The sequence below is a fragment of the Marmota monax genome, unplaced genomic scaffold (assembly GCF_021218885.2).
Source record: "Marmota monax isolate L192 unplaced genomic scaffold, Marmota_monax_Labrador192_F-V1.1 WCK01_AAM20220418_F8-fsc00138, whole genome shotgun sequence".
Classification (NCBI taxonomy): Eukaryota; Metazoa; Chordata; class Mammalia; order Rodentia; family Sciuridae; genus Marmota; species Marmota monax.
The window spans coordinates 2,179,429-2,199,967 of NW_026692763.1; the positions used below are offsets into that span (position 1 = coordinate 2,179,429).

Genomic DNA, 20,539 nt, shown 5'->3' on the forward strand with positions numbered 1-20,539 from the left:
GCAAGAATGGAAAAGGAAGAAGGGAGGCTGGGAAGAGAGGGAGGAAAAACCTTAGGGAAAGAAGCAAAGGACCAAACTCCTCCGGGACTGCAGGAGGGAAGGCACGCCCAGAGGGAATTGGTCGCTTTAAGGATAACCCCGCCCCCTTGCGTGACGCAGCAGCAGACCCGTCAGCGATTGGTCGTGAGCGGAGGGCGGGATGGGGTTGCTAGGTGCGGAGGGGATCCGGCGGGCCCCGGCCGCCCGGAGAGCGGAGCCGCGGGAGCGGAGCCGGGGTTAGCGGCGCTGCTGGAAGATGGCGAGCGGCTGGGAAGCGCGGCCACCCTGGCGGCTGGGGCGCCTCCATCTGCCGCTGTGCCTGATGTTGCTGCTGTTGCTGAGGAGCCCGGCCCGGGGGGCACACATCAAGAAGGCGGAGGCGACGACGACGACGAGTGCCGGCGCCGAGGCGGCCGAGGGCCAGTTCGACCGCTACTACCACGAAGAAGAGCTGGGCAAGGCGCTGAAGGAGGCGGCGGCCGCGGGTCCCCCAGGTCTGGCTCGCCTCTTCAGCATCGGCCGTTCAGTGGAGGGCCGACCGCTGTGGGTGCTGCGCCTCACCGCCGGCCTGGGGCCGCTGCTCGCGGACGACGACGCGGGGCCGGACGCTGAGGGGCCGCTCCTGCGCGGCCGGCCGCAGGTGAAGCTCGTAGGCAACATGCACGGCGACGAGACCGTGTCGCGCCAGGTGCTGGTCTACCTGGCCCGCGAGCTGGCATCTGGCTACAGCCGCGGGGACCCGCGCATCGTCAGCCTGCTCAATACCACCGACGTGTATGTGCTGCCCAGCCTCAACCCCGACGGCTTCGAGCGCGCCCGCGAGGGTGACTGCGGCCTCAGCGAGGGCGGCCCGCGGGGGGTCAGCGGCCGCGACAACAGCCGTGGCCGTGACCTCAACCGCAGCTTCCCGGACCAGTTCAGTAGCGGCGAGCCCCCAGCCCTAGACGAAGTGCCAGAGGTCCGCGCCCTCATGGACTGGATCCGCAGGAACAAGTGAGTGTCGTCCGGCCTCTCTTCCGCATCCACGTGAGCCTTCAAGGGCAAGAGGCTGGTTCTGATACCCAGTAGGCGCTCAAACAATGCTTGCCGGCCTAAGGGAATTGGGATAGTGAGGATGGAGGGCGACACCCTGTAACAGGATCAGCCCAGGCCTCTAGGGAGATTCCTTTCTGGCATGCTGCCCCTCTTCTTTCAGGACCATGGAATTATAAGCGTTGGGTAGATGAGACCTTAAGGATAACCTAGGTCAGCTCACTCATTTTATAGATGAATTATCAATATTGTTATCTTGTTTCTAGAAGCATTGTACTAACCACTTTCCGGGACTGCTTTATCCCACTTGATGTTGGCCACAACTTGATGACACAGACACCATTCACATCCTGGTTTTGCATACAGGGGAAATTGAGAGTGAGAATTGGTTAAACTAATTTGCCTAGTGAGGAGTATAACTGGGACTTAGATGCAGGCAATCTGTCTCCTACTCAGTGGTCGTGCGAAGGAGGGCAAGAGACTGTAGCCCAGAAATGGTAAATGACAACCATTGATTGTTTGATAGAAACTAATTCTCCGGTTTTTACTTCTGACTCTAAGGAGCTTGGCTGGAGAACTTGCACAGATCTGTGAACTGCCTTTTTTTAGACTGCAAGGGTTTCTGATGTCATTTTTGCACCTTATTATTGGGCCTGGGCAGAATAACCGAATTGTCACACTTTATATAAACCTTGAGTGTTATTAAGTATGTGTAGGATTTAAAAAACTTAATAAGTATAAGAATGAGGGTCTCGAGAAATTAGTGTATAACAAGAAAATATTATAAATCTATATGAGATGTTCACCCAGTTAAACTTGACAGAAATTGTACTCACTAGCAAAGTGTGGTTGAGCTGAAATAATATTGACCATCTCAGTGGAAGAAATAGAACTTGAACTGAGTTTGGAGATGTGGGTAGGATTTACATCTGAAAGGAAGGAGAGGCATAGAGGAGGGAACTTATTAAAAATGGAATAGTGTCTGAAGTGAGCATATACTGCTTTGTTTTTCCACGCATCACTGAATCCCCATATTTGTGCCTTCATAAGGCTTTTTAAGTAGTAGTTAATCTTTCCATCCTGATTTGAAGATTTCTGAATGCCAGGTAAGATAAGGCTGTAATGAATGAGGAAGTTTCTGTGTGGGACTTGGAATAATTTCTTCTACAAGATTTCAGACAGATATAGCGGGCCTAGAAGATTTGTGGGCATTATGACAGCTCCAGATTATTTTTCTTTCACCTTTCATTTTACTCCCTTTAGAAGAGCCCTTGTAGATATTTCACAAACACTTTCTAGGAGGATTTTTTTTTTCTTTTAAAGATGATCACATCATGACCTCTGAACAATTTTTTAAATTTGACTTTGACCTAAACTTATTGTCAAAAGCCATGATGGCCAGGCCCTTTTCGAGGTGATGTATTGACTGTACTGTTTTCATTGCTTAAGTGTTTAAAATACTCTGTCATAACCCTTGCTGGGATTTTTTTTCTCTTCAGTATTAGTTTTGCTGTGACCAAGAATGAAAATTTCCTTTTGGTCTAAGTCACCTTGAGGTTATACTGAAAGCTTTAAGTTTTTAATCTGGGCCCCAAAATTTGCTCTCTTGATATTCTTTCATATCACTAGTATTTAACCATTATGAGTTTTGGTTCAGTATGGTTAGTTCGATGATAAGAGCTTGGGAGGATTTTAAAAACTTGTGTGGGTCATTTGGTATTATATAGAGAGTCATTTTATTCTGTGGCAGTGGACTACCCTAATCATACTGCACTGTTTTTTAAAGCATGTAACTCTGATCAAAAAGAAAAACAGGTGATTATATAAGGTAAAGAGTACATTCATCTGTCTGCAGTCTTCAAAAATTAACTCAAAATGTGTATTTAATGATTAGTCAATAACAAAGGAATTAAAAACGTAAGTATACACACACAATTTGAGATTGATGCTTAGATGAATATTAAGAAGAAAGATACAAACAGGTTGTATGAGAAAACTGCCTTTTTCATTGTATTTTGTGAAGTAAACATTTTGGGTAATTTCTTTATTTCCTAGTCACTGAATTATATAAGAAATAGATTTTTTTTTGTTATTTTGAATATGTAAAATTTTAAGACTCATTTCTTCCAGTTTAGGAAAGGGAATTTATTTTTATTTTTATTTTTTTACTTTATATACTTTACCCCAAAGGTGTTTTTGTACTATTGATAATTGAGACAAGTATTTTAGAAAATATAAAGATTTTAATGTCAGAATTGAATAAAGATTTTATAGTTTATTTGATCCCATTTTTAAAATAAGCTGTATATTTTTTTAGTTGTGGATGGACATGATACCTTTATTTTATTTATTTATTTTTATGTGATGCTGAGGATCAAACCCAGTGCCTCACACATGCTAGGCAAGTGCTGTACCACTGAGGTACAACCCCAGCCCAATTCCATATTTTTGACATACTAGATTTCTTTAAGTAAATTTACTTTAAGTAAATTTACTTGTTTAGACTTTAATAGGAGATAGCATATAAATGATATATGATAGCATATAAATGATTTTTGATGGTGCTAGGATTGAACCTCAGGGCCTGTCAAGCACTGTCAAGCACTCTGCCACTGAGCTACACCCATAACCTCAATTTTTTGATGTTTATGAAGATCATTATCATAGTGTTGGGGTGGGTACAGATTATTTTAGGAGGCTTGTGCATATTCATCTACCATTTCCCAAACATTTGTGATTTTTCAGGTATCACATTCTCAGTTTTTTAAGTTATCTATAGCATTGTCTAGTGAACATAAAAATTAATTTACAAATTAATTTTTTCACATTTATAGACTCTTATTTATAACATATTTACCAGCTACTTTATTTATGTTTTATTTTTTTGAATTGCTGGGAATTGAACCTGGGGCCTCACATAGGCTAGGCAAGCTGTCTACCACTGAGCTACATCCCTATACAATATTGAAGTCAAGTATGAGAAACTCTTGAGAGAATTGATTTGAATGGAAACCATAAAATACCTTTCAAATATGATAGGAATTGATCTGACAAAGACTCAAAAGAGTAATCTTTTAGCCATTGTGATCGATGTTACTTTCTGATGAAATCCTGGAATTAGTTCCTAAAAAAAAAAAAAATAGAATATGGAAGTCTAATTGAATTTTATTGCTCAAGGAGATTGCAGATAATTTATTTCTCTGAAAGTCCTTGGTTATGCCATTTTAAATATATTTCTGAGAAGTGTTTCAAGATATTGAACAAAATGAAAAATAACATTTAGTAGAGAACCTTGGATTTTAAAGTTTAATTAAAAATATGGAAAGTGACATACTTCACTTAGAATGTTCAGGACTTTTTAATTGTTGTTCATAATGTATTCCTAGTGCCTAGAACAGTGTTCAACTCATAGTTAACACTCAAAAAATATTTGTTGCTGAATGGATTGCCTGAACTGAGCCTGCCTTCTAATATAGCTTTCTCAAAGTCCAATGGGGGAAAAAGTATTTAATTGTTTTAGAAATACAAAACAGAATATTTTTTAATACATTAGCTCTATGGGGTTGGAGGGGGGCAGGGGTGAGATTGTTAGTATAGAGTTAGAAAGTTAAAATATGTACTTAGTTTTTATTTCTTTAACATTTAAGAGGGACAATGGAAATGGAAAATACAATGATAATCTGTATGTTAGTGATTCCTTAAACACAATGCTAGATATCTCCAAAGAAATGAACTATTGCTGAACAGGAGCTATAAAGCACTCATTGTGCTAGATGTTCATGTGCATTATATTCCATAGTCTTCATAACAACTTTGGGAAGCAGGTAGCACTAATTACCATTTTACAGATGAGAGGGAATCTAAGGTTTATTGAATTTGGGGCAGAAACTTCTGATAGTGTTACTCTTTAGCCACAGATCTGTGAGACTGAACATTTTTACCATATTTGCTTGACTCCAAAGCTTGTGCTATTACCACTATACCAAATGACATTCTCTGGTGTCTGGAAGAGTGCTAATTATATTAGTCTTAAACTCTTATCTTTTTATAGTCTGTTCTAGTGTTTAATCACAGCATTATTGGCTATATTTTTTTCTTCTGTCATGAATAGATTCTGTCTTAAAAGTAATTTTCATTATTTGATCTCTTCTGGGATGATGCTGATCATGCTTAAAATAACCTTTGAAATTAGACAAATGATTTAATTTTTTCAAGCATATAGAGAGAAATGTTATATGTTTGTGTGTGTGTGTGTGTGTGTATATATATATATATATAGAGAGAGAGAGAGAGAGAGAGAGAATATATATATTTCAACCCTCTGTAGAATTTCTGTAGGTCAATTAATTTCAACCACAGAAAAGGCAGAATAAGAAAATCCAATTTAGAGTACAAGGAGAAAAGTATTTAATATTTACTTGTAATGGTTTGAACAGTTACATAAGGAAAAGACTCATAAACAGAATGTACACATTTTTTTTTTTACCTGTGGCTTTCACCAGGAAAGAAGTTTTTCAGTGTTTCTATGTCTATAAATTTGATCAGATTAGCCAGGCGCAGTGGCACACACCTGTAATCCTAGCGCTCTGGAGGCTGAAGCATGAGGATCAAATGTTGGAAGCCAGCCTCAGCAACTTAGTGAGGCTGTAAACAACAGGGTCTCAAAATATAAAATAATAAGGGTGGGGATGTGGCTCAGTGGTTAAATGCCCCTGTGTTCAATCCCTGGTACCCCACCCCTCAAAATATTTTTGGGCCAGATTATAAATTGATTCACTTAAAAGCAGAAAATGCGGGGCTATAGATATAGCTCAGTAATAGTACACTTGGCTAGCATGTATAAGGTCTTGGGTTTAATCTCTAACAAAACACATACACATATGCACACAGAAACATTAAGAAAAACTTTTTGGTGGTGGTTTTGTTGTTGTTTTGTTTTCTCCTGAGGACTGAACCAAGTGGCATTTAATCACTGAGCCAGATCCTCAGTCCTTTTAAAATTTATAAATTTGAGATAGGGTCTTTCTGAGGTTGACCTTGAACTTGTGATCCTCCTGCCTTATATCTTGAGTAGATAGGATTGCAGGCATGTGTCATCATGCCTGGCAAGAAAAAGGGTTTTTGTTTTTTGTTTTATTTAATTAGCCTTATCTCCAGGTCAATTCTAAAAATGTCCCCATGTCTTGGTGCAATGGAGGATTAGTCTTTGAAAGGCTGTATTATTTTTCTCTGAAAACATCTCGCTACATATCTGGTTGTTTTTTATTTTTCCTGAAACTTCTCAACTGTGACTTCTTTCTTGAAAATGTGAATTTAGTCTAGGTATTTTGTAAAACTGGAACAAAACAAAACTCATGTTTTAAACTAGACTCCCTATCCTTAAAACTCTGTGGACAGTAAATATACAAAGCATAACCTAACTCATGTATTCAACAAGTATTATTTATACAGCCACATTTTTCTATGAAGTTAACACATTATGAAATGTAAATATGAGATTGAACTATATGAAATTGTCATTTTTATAGGTTTTAAAAAAGGTTGAATATTGGAAAAGTCACATAGTTCAGCCCATTACATGAATTTGGAATTCCTTAAATAAGACATTTCCTGAAACATTAGTTAATGCTGTGTTATTCAACTACTTTTTCAATGATGGAAAATTCTTTAAAGTTACTTGTGGTTAACCTGAAACTGTTTGAAATTTTAAGTTGATGACACTTTCTTTCCATTTTTTTTTTGTTGTTGTTGCTATTAGTAGTGGTTCCCTTATAACAGCTGATAGAGCTGTCTTCTGGTCCCCAAGAGAGATATTTCAATTTGTTTATGGGTCTGAGGGATATAGCTCAGTGTTAGTGTTTGCTTAGTATGCAGGAGGCCCTGGGTTTAATCCCCAGCAACACACAAACATACACAAAGATGAGTTCATTTATGAATGATATTGTGGAACTTTTAAATGCATTGTGTTTTCTATGTCTTTTATTCATTTATTTATTTTTTTTAGTGATACATGATTTGGTTGTGTTTTCAAAGGTTTGTGCTTTCTGGAAATCTGCATGGTGGCTCAGTGGTAGCAAGCTATCCTTTTGATGATTCTCCAGAGCATAAAGCAACTGGAATCTATAGCAAAACCTCAGATGATGAAGTCTTTAAATACCTGGCAAAAGCGTATGCTTCAAATCACCCCATAATGAAAACTGGTGAGCCTCATTGTCCAGGAGATGAAGATGAGACTTTCAAAGATGGAATCACAAATGGTGCACATTGGTATGATGTGGAAGGTATGCAAAACACGGAATTTGCTGTATTTCCCCCTGCTTATTTAGCTTTCTTTAGTGTAGTTAAGAAAGGAAACTTTGTGGAATTCTAGTTTTTTAAAATTTTATTTCTTTTTATATTGATAATTTCAAACCCATAATAAAATTGAAAGACTACCTATAGAAGTCTTTATATATGAGCACCTATATATCCTTTATTTAAATTCACCCACTGTTATCTTTTCTGCTATATGCTTTGCCTCCTCACCTCCACACATATCCACACCCTCCCCTCTACATACACATATAATCTTTTGCCAATCCATCCAAAAATAGGTTGTAGTTTTCATGACACTTTACCTGTAAGTTCCATTGCATGTTTCCCAAGTACAGTCCTCTATAGAATTATATACCATTACCATAACCAGTAATTCAATACTACCATCCTACATGCTGTCCATAATTCAAATTTTACTTATTATCCCCAAAATATCCTTTGTAGCTCCTTTTTTCTAGATCTAGGATCCAGTCAAGGTTCAGGAATTGGCATTTGTTTGTTGTGAAGAGTCCAGACCAGTTGTCCTATGGAACATTGCCTATTCTGGATTTGTCATTTTTTTCATGTTAAAATTCAGGCCCAATTTTCTAGCACAATCATTATATAGACCATATCACATCACATCAGGAGACACACAAAAGCAGCTAAAAGTGACTATGTTGGACAGCTTAATTAGTATGATAACCATTAATGAGATCTTTCCATTTTATATAAAGACATATTTTCCTTGTCTATTTTAAGCTGTAGGGTGGTCATGGAATTATTCTATTTGTTTTTTTTTCTTTAATTATGATAAAATTTGCCATTTTATCCCTTTTTTTTTTTTTTTTTTTGCTACTGGGGATTGAACCCAGGGTGTTTTACCCTTGAGCTACATTCTCAGCCTTTTTTATTTTTATTTTTTTAATTTTTTCTTTTTAAAGTTTTTTTTTTTTTTTGAGAGAGAGAGAGAGAGAGAGAGAGAGAGAATAGAATAGAATAGAATTTTAATATTTATTTTTTAGTTTTCAGCGGACACAACATCTTTGTTTGTATGTGGTGCTGAGGATCGAACCCGGGCCGTACGCATGCCAGGCGAGCCCGCTACCGCTTGAGCCACATCCCCAGCCCTTTATTTTATTTTTTATTTTGAGTCAGGGTCTTACTGAGTTGCCGAGGGCCTCAGTAAATTGCTGATGCTGGTCTCAAACTTGGAATTCTCTTGCCTCAGCCTCCCAAGTGGCTGAAATTACAGTTGTGAGCCACTGTGCCTGGCTTAGCCATTTTAAAATGTAGAATTAATGGTATTAATTGTATTCACTTCTATTTTCCATCACCACAGTCTATCTCCAAGCTTTTTTATTATGTTAAACTCTGAAATTGTTAAATAATAATTCCCATTCCCTTCAACCCTGTAGCCACTGAGAACCTCTAATTTATTGTTTATCTCTGTGAACTTGCCTATTCTAGATATTTCACATAACTGGAATCTTACAATATTTGTTTGTTTCTACCTAGTTTATTTCACTTAGCATAGTGTTCTTAGGTTTTTACAATATTTGTTTGTTTGTTTCTACCTAGTTTATTTCACTTAGCATAGTGTTCTTAGGTTCATCTATTTTGTAACATGTTTCAGCACTTTATTCTTTTTTATGGTTTGTATTCCTTGAATGTATAAAACACATTTTGTTCATCTGTTGATTGGCACTGGGTTGTTTACACCTTGCTGGTGGTGAATAATGCAATAATGAACATTGTTGTACAAGTATCCAAGTCCTCAGCTTGTCTTCAGTTATTTTGGGTATGTAGCTAGAAGTGGAATTGCTAGATCATATAGTAATTCTATGTTTAGCTTTAAAGAAACTGCCAAACTTTACCATACTGGCTATACTATTTATATGCATTCCTACCAGCAACATGCAAAGGTTTCAATGATCATGGAATGCTATTTTAAAAGAATTGTTAAAGTGAGCTTGAATTGTTTACCTGTTCTTTTAAATGTCATGAGAATGGTTATTGCTCTTTTAAAAACTTGGCAGACTTTGAAGAATAACTTTGTTTTTGTGCACAAACTTAGATTTTTAAGAATAAGCAAGAAGGAATAAGTCAACCCATGGAAATGTCATCAGTATAAATATTTTCTCTTAGAATCTGCTCATGGTGAAATGCCTTTGGGCTTTCTTATCTTTTTATTGATGGTCACTTTATAAAGTGTCTCATGATGTGTCTCTTAATTTATCTTTATTTAAGCCTTTTAAATTGCTTTCTGACTTTTTATGTCAAGCCACAGACACCCAAAATGAGTCCTAAATTTAGAGACTTAATATCTCTGTAGAGTTTTCCGATCCCCCTATAGTTTGCATCTGTGTTTCTACAATAAGCATCTATAGATGTTTGAAATATTTAGAAGCCAAACAGAGGTGATTTTGAAAACCATCTATTAAAAAGAAAGCTCTTTTTTTTTAATAGATAAGGGACATATTTCAATGTGTAATCCTTATGTCAATCTTTAGTGGGTTTACATTTAATAAAATCTAATTTTGTGAACTGGTGATTTTGTGAGTTAGATTAATTTGGGATGATGTTACTTAAAATAATGGATTGAAGAATAATTTACTTGCCCTTTTTGGAAAAAGTTCTAAAAGGTTAGAAAGCAGTTCCTAATTGACAATTGAAGAATGTAAGTCTATGTTATACTATTTCAAAAACAAATATCCTGCCTTCACCGAACTGTGATATTAAGATCAGAGATTATTTAGTTATTTAGTTACTAGATTTTTCTAACAACTGAAAAAGTTAAGTTTTGTTGCTGCTATTGTTATTGTTTTTATGCTTCAACGTTTCTCTTTAGCTGAATGGTCAGACATGTTTTATGTTATTTCTACAACAGCTGCTCTTTCTACCTTAGCAAATTTCAAGCAGATTCTCCTTGAGGAGGAGGCTGTGATGGTTTCAGTCATTTCAACAGGGCAAATTCATTTTGTTTATCTTATGCAGGACTGCAGTGAGTAAGATGCTGTGAAACCTTGTGACTTGGCATGTATTCAAACCCTGATGTCCTGGAGTGATTTTACTGATACTCTGTGTGATGTATTTAGGAATTATAGCTCAAAGAAGTATATGTAGGCCTTTAAAGCTGAAAGGAAATATATTGATCTAGTCCAATCCTTTTGCTTTATAGAAATTCAAGACCTGAGAGAGGGAATGACTTATGCTATGTAATTTTTTTTATTTAGCAAACATTTACTGCAAACATTCCTGCCACATTACCTGCCACAATCCATATGCTGTACTAGATGATGGGGACATAGTGGAGCAAACCAGAAATAGTTCCTGCCTGTGAGAATCAGATAGTGTATAACTTGGGTGGAACGTAGGGTGATTGGCCTCTACTACTTTACCTTCATTGCCAGGGTTGACTCAGCATATCTAGCTGCCTATGTAGGAGGTCCCTGCTTCTTTCAACATGCCTTTCAAACCTTCAAGATTCATGTAGGGAATGATTATCCTTAGAAGGCCTGTGAATAGTAATGCTTACCTGCTAAAGCCTCATTACTCTGAGAGCCTAAAAAGGACTTGTTCATGGAGGAGGGCACCTTCTTTTTTTTTTAATTTTTTTTCTTAAAGCACAGTGTGTTAAGTTGAATGCTTTTTGCCTACCTTTTTTTTCCCCTGTGGTACTGGAAGTTGAATCCACTCTCTACTACTGAGCCATATCCCCAGTTCTTTCTTTCTTTTTTATTTTTAATTTTGAGACAAGGTCTCACTAAGTGACCAAGGCTGGCCTTGAACCTGAGATCCTTCTATACCTCAGTTTCCTGAGTTGCTAGAATTACAGAGATGTAATTGCATCACACCCAGCTCAGAGTTTTATTTTCAGTAATGATCTATAGCATGAAATAACTTTAGTTTTTTGTGTACATTTCATATATGTGTGTACATAAAACAATTCTATGAAATAATACTTTTCAAATATTTTTAAAGATGTTTTTGGTTTGTAGATAGACACAATACCTTTATTTATGTATTTATTTATTTTTATGTGGTGCTGAGGATCAAACCCAGAAGATCGAACCCAGTGCCTCATACGTGTTAAGCAAGTGCTCTACCATTGATTCACAACCACAACATTATAAATATATTTCACTATTATTTCTTCTATCCTATCCTATTCTGTTTGTTTGTTTATTTTGGCACCAGGGATTGAATCCAAGGGCACTTATCCCTGAGCCATATCTCCAATCCTTTTTATTTTTTATTTAGACACAGGGTCTCACTAAGTTGTTTAGGGCTTTTCTAAATTGCTGAGGCTAGCCTCAAACTTGTAATCCTTCTATCTCAGCCTCCTGAGTGGCTGGGATTACAGGCATGTGCTACCATTCCTGGCCCATTTCACTTAAAAAAATTTTTATTTTTTAGCTGTAGTTGGACACAATATCTTTATTTTTATTTATTTATTTTTATGTGGTTCTGAGGATCGAACCCAGGGCCTCACACATGCTAGCCGAGTGCTCTACTGCTGAGCCACAATCCCAGTACCTCCATTTCATTTTTTTTTAAGAGAGAGAGAGAGAGAGAATTTTTTAATATTTATTTTTTAGTTTTCGGCAGACACAACATCTTTGTATGTGGTGCTGAGGATCGAACCCGGGCTGCACGCATGCCAGGCGAGCACGCTACCACTTGAGCCACATCTCCAGCCCCACCCCCATTTCATTTTTTTTCCCCATTTCATTTTAAAAAAATATTTTTTAGTTGTAGATGGACACGATACCTTTAATTATTTATTTTTATGTGGTGCTAAGGATCGAACCCAGTGTCTCACCCATGCTAGGTGAGTGCTCTACCACTAAGCCACAATCCTAGCCCTCCCATTTCATTTTTTAAAAAATATTTTTTAGTTGTAGATGGACACAATACCTTTAGTTATTTATCTTTATGTGTTGCTAATGATTGAACCCAGTGTCTCACCCGTGCTAGGTGAGTGCTCTACCAAGCCACAACCCCAGCCCCTTCATTTCATTTTTTAAAAAGTAAGTAACTTACCAGTTGTCACAAGTCAATTATATATTTCACTAATGGGTTATGACCTACAGTTTGGAAGAAAACCCTGTTTTTCATCATCATATGGTAGAATTGATTTATTTATAAATTCTAAGTAGGAACAAAACACCTTGCACATTGCATTTCAAAATACTTATTACTTGGGGGTTTTCTTTTGCCCTGACTTGTTTGTATGTCTCAGTCATTTCCAGTGCAGACTGAGCCTGTTTTCCCTCCCTATAATTTGAATAAGTATTGAGATAGGAAATTAGAAATATAATTGTCAGCTTTCCCTGTTGCTCATGTGTATATTCATACTATGATTAGATAGGATAGCTGCCATAATGCCTTATATTTGTGTTTTGGTTTGTTTATTTATTTAATTTTAAGCCACTTCTGACTTGGGGACTAAAGTTTTTCAAACTGGTAATTGTGATTTTTCTTTTTTTCTCTTCCGGAAGAAGAAAATATTCTGTGAATGAATCAAACTTTTCCCTCTCCTTTTATACTCTGGGCAGAGTTATAAACTGTGACTACATAGCATATGATGTGCCTAGTTCATTTTTTTGTGTGTGTGAATATGAATACCTTTGATCATGTGGGCAACCATTCTTTCTCTACAGTGGAGGTCAGACTGAGCAGCACGAATGTACTCTAAATATTGAGATACACTTGACTGGGAGTAGGTGGCTGCTGGAAAGGAAAGAACATGGGGAAAATAATTACCAGTTTTCAATAGCATAACAAGTAGATCTGTCCAAGAATGGACCAACAAACTTATCTAGAGGAGTGTTTTGTGTGTCATTGAATAGGGCATTATATGTTAACCCATATGACACCAGAAAATTGGAATCTAAAACAAAGGAAAAATCCAAAGAACAAACCCCAGAGTACCTTATATTAATAAGTAGACAAATTCATAAGTATAGTAGGGAATTTAAGTTCTACTTCTCTCAGTAACTGTTAGATCATAAAGACATACATGAATAAGACCACAGTGGAGGCGCTGGGTGTATGACACATGCCTGCAATCTCAGTGGCCTGGGAGACTGAGGCAGGAGAGTATGAAGTTCAAGATCAGTCTCAGCAACCTAGCCAGGCCCTAAGCAACTTAGCGATATACTGCCTCAAAAATAAATAAATAAATAAAAGGGACTAGGGATGTGGCTTATTGGCTAAGCACCCTTGGGCTCAATCCCTTGTACCAAACAAAACAAAACAAATCAAACAAACAAAAAACACAGTGGATTTGAAAAACCATAGTAAACCACATAAATAAACCAATTTGACCTAATGAACATATATAGAAAGAATCTAATTTTCCTGCAGTCTCTTTACTAATCTCAGGTATAGATGACTAAGTAATTTACCAGTTGTCATGTTTATGGAAGATGTGTCTGGTTGTATTAAGTGCTTGTGTTATTTTGTTTTTTAAAAATTATGTATTAAAAGCAAAACAACAAACATAAAAACTTAAAGGGTTCTTATATCTTTGTTGGTTTTACATTTTGATAGGATCAAGTCTAAACTTGAATAGATTCTGATCAACCTATATTTCTAGTCTCATCTTCTACCTCTCTGCACTGCTGAACTACTTTCCCTTCCTCAAAAGTGAACCTTCACACATTAGACTGTTCTGTCTAGAATGGTTTCCTTCAGTTTACCTGTAAATCCTCTGAAACCTCCCTTGTAATAGTAAGTGTCATTCCCCTGCCCACCTAGAGTTTTTTTTTTTTTTTATTATCTCAGCAATATAATGCTTATCCAACTTATGTTAATAGTTTCTTTGTGTCTCATGTGTGAATTCTTTGATAATAAGGACCGGGTGTGCTATTCATTTTTGGAGTTATCTTTGTGTAAAATGGAAGGGACAGTCCTAGAGGAAGGGAGACTAGGGAGGTTTTTACTGTTATTTGGATTGAGGCCTCTTTAGGAGATAATAAGGGGTTTATCTAGAGGGATGCACGGGAATGAAGAAGGAATATGTTTGAGAAGAATTGCATAATTGACCTCTGATTAAATGGTAATACAGAATGTCAAGGAGAGAAAGGACCCAAAGAGATGACTTTGAGGATTTTGAGTCTGAATAAATGAGAATAATGATAGAAAAAGTTATTTAAAGGATTGTCTCTTTCTCCTTCTCTCTCTGTCTCTGTCTGACTTTCTGAGAAGAGTTGAAATTAGAGGTGGTACTTGATGTTCTGGTCACAAGTACCCAAAAGGCAGTTAGGAAATAGATTCTGAGATTTAGGAGTTTGTTTTGTTTTGCTATTGGGGATTGAGCTGAGGAGCACTCTGTAACTGAGTTGTATCCCCAGCCCTTTTTATTTTTTTGTTTTGAGATAAGGTTTTACTAAATTGCTTAGGGCTACATTAAATTGCTGAGGCTAGCCTTGAATTTGCAGTCCTGCTTGTAAGCCTCCTGAGTTGCTAGGATTATAGGTATGGGCCACCACGTCTGGCAGATTAAAGAGTTTTGAGACATTTGGAAAGCATATGTCAGAATACAGGATTTTTTTTTTTTTTTTAAAGAGAGAGTGAGAGAGATAGAGGTAGAGAGAGAGAGAATTTTTTTTAATATTTATTTTTTAGTACTTGGCGGACACAACATCTTTGTTTGTATGTGGTGCTGAGGATCGAACCCGGGCCGCACGCATGCCAGGCGAGCGCGCTACCGCTTGAGCCACATCCCAGCCCCAGAATACAGGATTTTGAAAAATGATTTGATATTGTTTCCTGGCATAATTGCTTGGAGGCAGAAATTCAACTAATACATATGTATAAATGAACAGATGGGTGCTTTTTCACCTCCAAAGTGAATTTTAGGATGTACCAGGATGCTTTCTTTAAGGAATGCTGACAATTCAGATACTAATTATCAGCCTGTTCATGTGTGAGTACAACTGATAATCAAATGTACAGTGCTTTTGGTCTTAGCTGATCTTGTACATTGAAGAGTTGATTGGATCTCTTCTTCCTATTTTGTTCTTTTTTTAAAGGAGAGTTTCCTAATCTAAAAGGAAGGCAAAAAAGGTAAACCATAATTCAACAGAATATTTGCTTCTACTTGAGTCATGAGTTTGCTTTAGTAAACTGAAGTATAACCTAATATAAAATCTGACCTTTAGGAGCATTGCACTAGTGTACTTTGTAATGTGATAATAAGACCATGTGAAGATTGAGAGCCAAATACTGCTATTTAGGGTTTGGCCCTTAAATCTTTACAACTATGTCTATAAATTAGATGTACTCTTCCCCACTTTTTTCTCTTTAACTCAGGTGATAGAGAATGGGAGAATATTTTTAAAAAGAGGGAAATGCAGTTCAAAGATCTCTGAGAGATGGTGTTGACCAAGTTGGAACTAAAAACAGAGGCAGGACTGTTTAGCTCTGTAGAATCATATCACTAGCAAATATATATCTAGTGGGAGTGGTGAAGGAAATAGATTTTCAGAAGATTAGTTGCTCAGAATGTAAAGACCAAGTTCAGGTAAGGTTTGGTCAACCTAAATTTAAAGATTAGGGATTTGGGGAATTTTTAAAGGACAACCTTTGTTTTCCATTCATTTGGCTCAGATTTTTCCATTTAAAATTTTTTATGAGCATCATGCCATCAACTTGTGAGAACTCTTAGGGAGTACAAAATTATCACTTAATAACTCATCTATTTTCTGTAAAAATATTAAAAGCAGTCAGAATTAATTGTGAGAATTTCTCACTATCCTTTGAACTAATAAATAGTCTTTCCTTATCTGCAGTTTTACTTTCTAAGGTTTCAGTTAAAACTACTGAAGTCTCCCTTTATCTATAGGGTTTATGTTTCAAGAATCCCAGTTTTCAACCATGGCCTGAAAATTTAAGTGAAAAATTCCAGACACAAACAGCTCATAGGCTTCGAATTGTTCTGAGCAGCATGATGAAATTTCCAGTATCCTGTTGTCTTACTGAAACATGAATCTTCTCTCTGTCCACCATATCCATGCTGTATATGTCACTTGCCCTTTAGTCTCTTATATATCAGATGACTGTTGAGATATGGCAGTGCTTGACTTCTGGTCACCCTTACATAGTAGCCTAATGCTGTATCACACTATCACATGAAGAAAGAGGGCAGGGAGTACATTACTATATTTTGAAATAGAGACCAAATTCATATAACTTACAATATGCTGTTACTTATTCTATTTTATTACTAGTTATTGTTGATCACTTACTGTGTCTAGTTTAGAAATCAAACTTTATCATAGGTATGATATGTACAGGAATAACATAGTATATATAGAGTTTGGTCCTATCTTTGGTTTAAGGCATTCATTGGGGTTCTTAAAACATCCCACATGGATACGAGGGGTCTACTATAGTTTTTTTTTTTCCTACTATAGCTCTAAATTTAAATATAAATTGGAAATTGTCTCTCTATATTCCTGTATTCTAAAATTATTTTCCTATTTTAAAAAATTGTAGTTTTCCTGTAAAAGGTAATAAATTTCCTAAATAATATAGTTTAATATTTAATATTTGGCCCTATGTGTTTTATGTCTAACAATGAAACATTGACTATTTTTTTTTTCCCATTGGCTTTATGCTTGAGGCAGAAGAGCAAATTGTTTGTTTGGGAGAAGGAGACTAGTTAGTTTGGATAGCTTTAAGGCTGTTCATTTCCAGATCTTCAGTTTCTGTTTCTAATCTTTCCTAACTTTGGTCTGCCTGGGAGATTCTGTCTCATATCCTTTTCTCCTACTTGACTGAAAACTGGCATATTTTTCTATCATCTGAATCACATTGTGTTACATTGCCTTGGAGTTTTCATACTTTTGGGGCAGCATGACAGAAGGAACAATTTGGTGATTTTTAAAATAGTATCATCCCAGGGTCTTATAAGTTCTTATAAGTTAATTTTTTTTATTAAAAGATATTTTCATCTGGGTGCTTCAAAGTACAGGATAAGGAAACATTACACCTGTGTTGTGAATGAATTGAAGGCTTTGCTTGTTCATTTTCAGCTTCTTTGCTTACCAAGGGAGGCCTGATTTTGCTCATTTGTTTTGAGAATGTGTTTAAATAAAAACAAATTTAAAAAATTGCTGATGCATATATAAAATATATTTTTAGTAATTATTTCTTTTATGCTTATTATTTATAAAAATTATAATAAAACCATGCTTTTTTGATAAATTATGTGCCAGTGGTTATTGTAATAATACAATCTGGAAGACAGAAATGTAATACTAGGTCATTATGATAATTGGAGATAAGAAAAATATAAATGTACATACATAATTATTATAGATTGGAACATTTGTAGAATGGCTAAAGCATGCAGGTATATCACATTCAAATTAAAATCTGCTGGAGGAAGTGACATGGGAAAAAAAGAAGAAAAGGGAAGTTGTAAAATTTCTACTGTAAAGAAGAGGTGTGTTCATGTACTTTTTATGAAGACAATTCTAGGAATCAAATCTCCGTGATGCTTTCATTTATTTGGAGGCATTTAAAGTAATGTAAAGGTTTTAGTTAAAATTTTGTTTAGTGTACAGGATATTACTTTGTTTAGAATTCTTTGAACTTAAAAATGAAAACTTAAAAATTTGTGAGGTAGGCTGGGTACAGCTCAGTGGTACAGCATTTGCCTAGTATTCATAAGACCCTGGTTTTCATCCTCAGCAACACACACACACACACACACACACACAATGTTGCATAATTTTTTAGTTATTTTAGTGTGAATAAATTGAAGATCACTGGTTTAGGAAGCTTTGAGAGACTGATAGGTAATAGAAGGTTGCTTATTTATGATTGTTAATAAATAGGATAAATAGCAGATCCTTTATACTACTATTAAGGTGTTATATTATTTTGCTGTAACTGAGTGTCTTGCTCCCCAAATAAAAACTTTTCTTTGGCTGGTTAAAGATATTGTGAAATCTGACTTTTCTCCTTTATTTTAAACCAAATGAAATATCATCCTAAATAAATGCATTAACTGAATCTGGCAATAGCTACAACTGTGAGTAATGTAATATCTACTTACAGATCAGTGAGGATTGCTTTTTGTGGACAGGTTTTGTATTGAAAAAAATCAAGACAACAGATCTGAACCAGCTACTTAGTAAGATTACTTATGATTACTTATTATTAAGTCTTTGACATTTAATATGGAAAAATAGTGTTAAGTTTAACAAAGATGGCAAATAATTCCTACTTGTGGTATATCACAAAAAAATTCTTAAATTATTCATAACTCAGACAGTTAATGTCCCCATTTGTTTCCAGGTTTCTTTCTTTTTTGGTACCAGGAATTAAACCCAGGGCTGCTTAATCACTGAGCCACATCCCAGGCCCTTTTTAATATTTTATTTAGAGACAGGATCTCACTGAGTTGCTTAGCGCCTTGCTTTTGCTGAGGCTGGCTTTGAACTCGCAATCATCCTGCCTCAGCCTCCCAAGCTGCTGGGATTACAGGTATGTGCCACCATGCCTTGCTGTGGTCTGTCTTGGTAAATTTTCCTTTGTTGGGGAGGGAGTAACTGGGTACCCAGGGGTGCTTAGCCACTGAGCCACATCCCCAGCCCTTTTTATTTTCTTTCTTTTTAAAATTGGTTCTTTTTAGTAGAACCCATTTTGACATAATTATGAAAGCACGGAATGTATTTTGTTCTAATTCAGTCCCCAGTACCTTTTTATTTAAAATTTTAATTTAATGTTTTTTGATACTGGGGATTTAGCCCAGAGGTGCTTGACCACTGAGATACATCCCCAGTCCTTTTTATTTTTTATTTTGAGACAAGGTCTCACTAACTTGCTGAGCACCTCACTAAGTTGCTGAGCCGGCCTCAGAACTGCAAAACTCCTACCTCAGCCTCCAGAGTTGATAGGATTATAGGCATTCACCACCATGCCTGGCTTGATGAATGTTTCATATGTACTTGAAAGCATGTGTATTTCACTGTTGATGGAGGGAGTATGGTATAAATATCACCTAGATCTAGTTAGTTGATGGTATTACTGAAATCTCTAGCTTTTGCTCAATTTTTGCCTACTTGTTCTGTTGAGGAGAAGTGTGCAACTGCAATTGTGGATTTGCCCATTTTTTTCATGTATTTTGAAGTTCTGTTGTTGGGGCCATACACATTTAGGATTATGTTATCTTGCAGAATTGACTGTTTTATCCGTTTGTAAAGCCTGTCTCTCTTTGTCCTTGGCAATTTTCCTTGCTCTGAAGTCTATGGTATCTGATAGAAATATATCTATACTATTATATTTAAAATAAGTTTCATATAGATGGTGTACAATTAGATCTTGTTTTTAATTCAGTTTGACAATTTCTGTCTTTTAGTTGCTATACTTTTGCCATTTACGTTGAATATACTTATTGATAGGTTTGGATTTAGGTCTTATGTTTCCTGTTTGCCCCTCTGTTTATTAATGCATTGTTTCCATTTTCCTGCTTTCTGATTGGATTGTTTGAATGTTATTTAGTGTGTCATTTTAAATTATCTATTATGTTTTTAATTATGTCTCTATGTTTAGTTTGTTTGGGTAGTTGCTATAGGAATTATAATTTATATACTTACTGTTCACAGTTTTACCTAAAATTAATATTTTTTACCATTTTAAGAGGAATATATAGCCAGGTGTGGTAGTACATTCCTGTAATCCCAGGTACTCAGGAAGCTGAGGCAGGAGGATTACAAATTTGAGGGCAGTCTGGGCAACTTATAAGACCCTGTTTCAAAATTTTAAAAAATTAGAAGAGCTGGGATGTTGCTTGGTGGTAAGTATGCTTGCCTAGTATGTGTAAAGTCCTAGGTTCAATCCCTAGAACAAAAAATTTTAAAAAGAAAGAAAAGGAATGTATAAACCTTCCCATCACACTGTATCCTCCCAGTTTATGTTGTACTTAATGTATGTATTATGTCTATATGCATTGACAGTGCCACCAATGCCATGGTTTTAACTTTAAACTGTCAACACTGTCTAAAGAACCTGAGGAAAATAGTTTATTATATTTACCCTTTTCATTCATATATTACCTATTTTGTTCACTTTTCATTCATTCTTGAAGTTCCAGGTTTCTCTCTGATAACATTTCTCTTTTGCCTTAAGAACTTGACTTAGAGTTTCTTCTAAA

The 20,539-nt window shown here is 36.3% G+C and overlaps 1 protein-coding gene across 1 annotated transcript in view; it reads left to right on the plus strand.

Moving 5' to 3' along the window:
- The first annotated feature begins 223 nt into the window (after positions 1 to 223).
- Positions 224 to 20,539, plus strand: part of Cpd (carboxypeptidase D) — a 69,359-nt gene continuing 49,043 nt past the window's right edge. Inside the window, exons 1-2 of the mRNA XM_046446890.2 lie at positions 224 to 1,032; positions 7,105 to 7,352. Of these exons, the coding sequence (XP_046302846.1) occupies positions 296 to 1,032; positions 7,105 to 7,352 (985 nt within the window). The 5' untranslated portion in view covers positions 224 to 295. The remainder of the gene's footprint in view (positions 1,033 to 7,104; positions 7,353 to 20,539) is intronic.